Genomic DNA, 5498 nt, shown 5'->3' on the forward strand with positions numbered 1-5498 from the left:
GATGTCCAATGTTCTGTAAAGTCCACTAAGGCAGGGGTTGACCTAGGGTCCCTGAACTTGGTTTTGTTTTGTTTTTTAATTAACTGTATTACAATAGAATTGGTTTCCTCCATAATCCTAAGTATGTAATTTAATGTATTTAACCACATTATGCTGAGAAAAGATCCATGGGCCCAAACAGACTGCCAGAGGGATCCAGAATGCACAAAAGGTTAAGAACCTCCTACATTGGGCAGAATAGAGTTCGACTTTGCAGCTGTGTAAAGAGTACCCATGCTAACAAAATAGAGAGCTTTAAAATACATCCGCACATATATATATTTTAATACTTTAAGGGGCCATGAAGAAACACCCTTGACTAACACATATTGCAACCTCCTTGTTTTTCTTAGTAGGAGAGACCTAATCACAGGCCAAGGGCCTCTCTGGACTTCATTGGCCCCATTCTCAGAGCAGCCCAGGCCCCCTCAGCACGGGACAGCCTATGGGGCATGGTGCGGAGAGCATTCTCTGTCCAGGATCGGTTGGCCAAAATGGCTAATGAGCTCCCTTCCCACTCTTAACGCTGTCACCATGATTCTGGCAGAGGTAGAACCTGGGACCCTTCTAGCACTAAGGGTTCCCACTCCATGCCTTGTTGAGGCCTGCATGTGTAGGCCAGTGACACCCAGGGCTTAGGAGAACCTTCTCTCCAAAGACTTCATGGCCCCAAGTGGACATGAATGCCTCAGTGCCCCAGAAGTTTTGATGGGAAGAGTCACCCTTTGTCTTGATATAACCCAAATGGCACGAATTCTGGACTGGAAACACTGAAAGGAGAGAGAGAAGACTATCTTCTCCATGGGTTGGCAACAGTAGAGTTTATTGGGTGGCATGGTGATCTCCTCCAGCTATGGACAAGGGAACAAGGTAGAAGGAGGAAGAGGAACATTTCTTCCAAAGGATGGGGTCTATGCACCAATCCTCCTAGGGCAGATGGTGCATATGCATGTGAATGAGTCAGGGCTCTTCTCAAGGACGGGGGGCTCCCTAGGCTGGGATAAGATTAAAGCCTGGCACAAGTCCATGCCCTGTCCCAGTCTGTGCTCCCAGGGTTGACATGGAGGCAAGGGTCCCAAATCACTTCCAGGGTGGCTTTGGCTTTGGGGTGGCCAGATACTTCCGGGGAGTAGCTGGTTCTGAGAGGCTGATGGAATGAGCCCTGGGGGTCACCAGAGGACTCCGGAAGGTCACTGCAGCTGTCTGAGCCCAAGCTTGCCGTTGCCCCCTCTGGTGGGAGGGACTGGTGGCAAGGGAGTGCTTCACAGGAGAGGCATTCAGGTGGGTGAGTGATCGGGAGCACCCCCTCTTGAGGGAGCCTGGGGAATCCAACCCATCCAAGGGCCTCTGCCAAATGTCTGACTTGCTCCTGTTCTTTGGCTCAGAGGAAGCCACAGGGTGAATGGCCCGCAATGGGGTCTCCTTGGGACGGGGTGAGCGACTAGCCCAGGGCGCTGATGGTGGGGTCCAAAGGAGGGGCCGGAGCTTTGCAGCGTCTTCCTTCTTCATCCACGGTGCCTCCCAGGTGGGTTCCTCGTCTCGTGAGCCAAAGAGAGTCTCATCACAGTAGGATGGTGTGCGCCGGATGAGCCTGGCACAGGAAGAGATGGAAATCGAACAGTGAGGAGGGAAGAACAGGGACATGGATCCCAACCTGGGCCTCTTCTAGAACATCTGGGCAAGTGGCTACTGAGAATGGAGTCTATATCCAGATCAGAGAGGAAGAGACACAGGATGCTCGCTCCCAGACTAGCACCCTGGCTAAAGAAAGTGGCTTCTCCTAGACTAGGGCCTTCTAGCTCATGGGGGCTACCACCTGGGGGTCCCAGATCTGAAGCTGGAAGGGACCCAGAGGCCACCAAATCCAGTCACCTCCTTTTATGGATGAGCAAACGGAGGAGGCTGAAGGAATTGAAGTCACACAGTAATGAATACATCAGACACGGGGTTTGAACTAGGTCCTCAGACACCAGAGCTGGCTACTTTTCCATTGGGGCTGAGTATGTTGTAAATGGCCCCCTGAATCACAAAATCTTAGAAAGGATGGCAGAGGGTCAGCACAGCTTCCACTGGAGTCAGGAGTTCATAGCTGACCTCTGAAACTCACAGGCACGTTATTCAACATTGCAAGGCCTCAGTTTCCACATCTGTAAAATGGAGATGATCATAACACCTACCACAACCATTACTGAGGACCAACTATGTGCCTGGCACTGTGCTAAGTGAGGCTAAGGCTACTGTGAGGTTCAAATGGGACAATGTGTGCCACGAGCTTCTCAAGGCTTTTTTTTCCTTGGGAGGTGGTAAGTGACTTGCCCAGGGTTACAGAGCTATTAAGTATCTGAGGCTGGATTTGAACTCGGGTCCTTCTGACTCCAGGGCCAGTGCTCTATCCACTGCACCACCTAGCTGCCCCCTTCCCAAGCATTAAAACACCCTCTTAGCGATTTTTATTTACCCTTCTGTATCTGTTAGATGGTTATCCAGGCTCAACTGACATTCTTCCAGAACGGGCAAAGCTGGGGGAGCCAAGCCCGCCTACTGCTGGGCAGTTCTAGATTCTGGGAAACTCTCCCTTACACTGAACAAGTTTCTGTCTCTAGAACTTCCACCCAGAGGTCCTCATTATGTCCCCTGGAACAACACACCACACAGCATAAACCAAGGGGCATGTATTAAGTACCTGCTGTGTACCAGGCTCTGTGCTAAGCTCTAGGAATACCAAGAAAGGAAACTGAGGCAAACAGAAGTTAAGTAACTTGCCCAAGGTCGCATAGCTAGTAGGTTTCTGAGGCTGCATTTGAACTCAGGTCCTCCTGACTCTAGGCCCAGTGCTCTGTACACTATGGCACCCCCTAGCTGCCTCAGATATCTTCATCTAAATCAATGATACAAACACTGAACAGGCTAGGACAAGAATAGAGCCTGGCGGCTCACTGCTAGAGACCCCTCTCAGCTGGCCCCAGTCCATTAATCAGCAAACTTTGAGGACAACTGAGTCTGCTAATCATTCAAACCGTATTTCTCCCATCTGATGCACAAGATCAGCAAAGGTCTTGCTAAAATCCACATCCAAGCCTAGGCATTCCACAGTTCTAACAATATAATCCATCTTCTGTGTTCAGTAAACTCCAGTGGCTCCCTATGGAATCAAGGATCAAACAGAAAACCCTTTGTTTGGCATTAAAAGGACTTCATATTGTGGCCCCTTCCTGCCTTTCGAGTCTTAGACCTTCCTTCCCAACCCAGTGGTACTGGCCTCTTGGCTAGTCCTCACACAAGACCCTCCATCTCCTAGCTCTGGGCATTTGTACTGGCTGTCCCCCCTGCCAGGAATGCCCTCCCTCCTCATCTCTGCCTTTTGGCTTCCTTCAAGTCTCAGATAAAATTTTACCCTTTACGAGAAGCCTTTCCTGATCCCCCTTAAATGCTAGTGCCTTTCCTTTGGGATTATCCCCATTTTATCCTGTCTGTATCTTCTTTCTACACAGCTGTTTGCATGTTGTATCCCTCATTAGACTGGGAGCACTCTGAGGGCAGGGACTGTCTTTTGCCTTTCTTTGTATCCCCAGAGTTTAGCACAATAACCTGGCATATTTTTGTTGTTCAATCATTTTCAGTTGTGTCTGACTCTTCAGGTTTTCTGGGCAGAGATACTGAATAGTTTGCCCTTTCCTTCTCCAGCTCATTTGACAGAGGAGAAAACTGAGGCAAACAGGGATAGGTGACTTGGCCAGGGTCACACACAGTGTCTGAGGCTGGATTTCAACTCAGGTCTTCTTAACTCCAGGATTGGCACTCCATCCACTGCACCACACAGTAGGCACTTAATAAATGCTTGTTGATTTGACTCAGCTATTAAACTAGTTCTATGACCTTGGGTAAGCCACTTCCCTTGTCTGACCCTCTTGTTCTCTCTATCTGCAAAATGAAGGGGTTGGACACTCAATTAGCTCTAAGGTCCCTTCCTGTTGGACACTGTTCCCAATCACCCTGTTACCTGTATTTATTTTTCTTCCTGGGGGTTTGAGGAGGGGTACTGCTCCTGCCTTTGGTTGGGTCCGAATCAAGGTTCCATTTTGCACTCTCAGAATTAGGGATCAATAGCACAGCCTTCCCAGATCTGGCCTTTTCTGCCCAAGGTGGGTCAAACTCAGGTGGGTCTGGCCGAGCCCCCGAAGGCCTGCCAAACAAAGTCTCATCCACGTAGGAGGTGCTGGACTTGACCCGGTAGCCACCTCGGCCTTTGTGCTGCAGCTGGAGGGCCTGAATCCCATTGATGGTGAGCTCTACAGAAGTCTTCATGCTGCTGCTGCTGCTGAATCTGAAATCACAAGCCAGCCCTAGGGAGTCCACCAGAGGCCCTCTGGGTTCTAACTCCCCGTTCTACTGGGTGCCTCTGCCCAAGTCCGTGCCCCGGGCCACACAGGATCTAATAAATGCCCTATAAGCCAAGGGTGGCACACACTGCCTCCCTTCACCGCCTGTGCAGCTGATGGGATCTACGCCCCTACAGGCAGCACCTGCCTTCGTGCCAGCTCACTAGCAGCTTCCAGGAGAGACAGACAGACAGAAAAGGCCTGTTGGTACATACTAACAAACAAGGAAAAGAAACAAGCCTCGAAGAGCAGGAGAAGCGGTCTCAGGATCCAGCCCTTTATGAGGACCCCGGAGCTGCTTTCCTGCTCAGGGACCCCACTTTGGCAATGCATTGGGTGGGGAGGTGGGAGCCTCAGGCATCTCAGGGGCTTCCTCTTCCCCCAAAGGCATCTTTATGATTAATGCATAAAATACATCGCAGAAGACCCGCTCCCCCCGCCCCCAACATCCCTTCTTCAGTCCAAATCTTTTATTTAAAAGTCTGCAAGTTTCCGTATCAAGGTTCAGGCGGCCGCCCCAGCACCCAGTGTTCCTTCCTAGGGTCTGGCCCCTCCGCCAAGCGTGCACTTCTTACCAAGGACGCGCAGAGCGAAGCCCCCAGACCTGGCTCATTGCCCCCCACCCTGCGGCAATGCCTCGGAGCCGCAGGCGCAGCCCAGGCCTCGGGACGCGCTCCTCGGTTCTGCTTCCCCGTCGGGGGCGCTTACCTGGGGAGGGCAGGAACCCGCTGGCCTGGCGGTCCCCGGATGCCCAGTCACACTGGGCCCGGAGAGCGCCCCAAACAGCCTCGGCCACCCTGGTAGCAAAGAGCGCCGAGGACGCGACCATTCTCTCGAGAAGGATGGGGGAGGCCAGGGCCCGGCTCACCCGCCGCGCCGCCCGCGCAGCTCGGACCCCGGGCCAGAAGGCGAGGAGGATGGCCCCAGACGCGGTCGGCCGGGGGGGCGATCTGGGGACCCCGCCCCTCCGGCGGGAGTGGTTGCGGGGGGCGCGGCTCCGCCGGCACCGCCTCCCCCGGCTCTTGGTACGGCCCGGCGCGGAGAGCCCGCCCCCAACGCGCGCCTGCGCCTGCCGCCGAG

At 52.9% G+C, this 5498-nt stretch overlaps 1 protein-coding gene across 1 annotated transcript; it reads right to left on the reverse strand.

Annotated features, from left to right (window-relative positions):
• Nucleotides 1–302: 302 nt before the first annotated feature.
• On the reverse strand, nt 303–5466 carry RITA1 (RBPJ interacting and tubulin associated 1). The gene is made up of 3 exons (XM_036769265.1): nt 5127–5466; nt 4040–4363; nt 303–1630 (listed from the first exon to the last, which is right to left on the reverse strand). Exons 2-3 carry the CDS (start codon nt 4342–4344, stop codon nt 1120–1122), a joined length of 816 nt encoding a protein of 271 aa, XP_036625160.1. The 5' UTR covers nt 4345–4363; nt 5127–5466; the 3' UTR covers nt 303–1119.
• Nucleotides 5467–5498: the final 32 nt, after the last annotated feature.

This window comes from Trichosurus vulpecula, chromosome 1, assembly GCF_011100635.1.
Source record: "Trichosurus vulpecula isolate mTriVul1 chromosome 1, mTriVul1.pri, whole genome shotgun sequence".
Lineage (NCBI taxonomy): Eukaryota > Metazoa > Chordata > Mammalia > Diprotodontia > Phalangeridae > Trichosurus > Trichosurus vulpecula.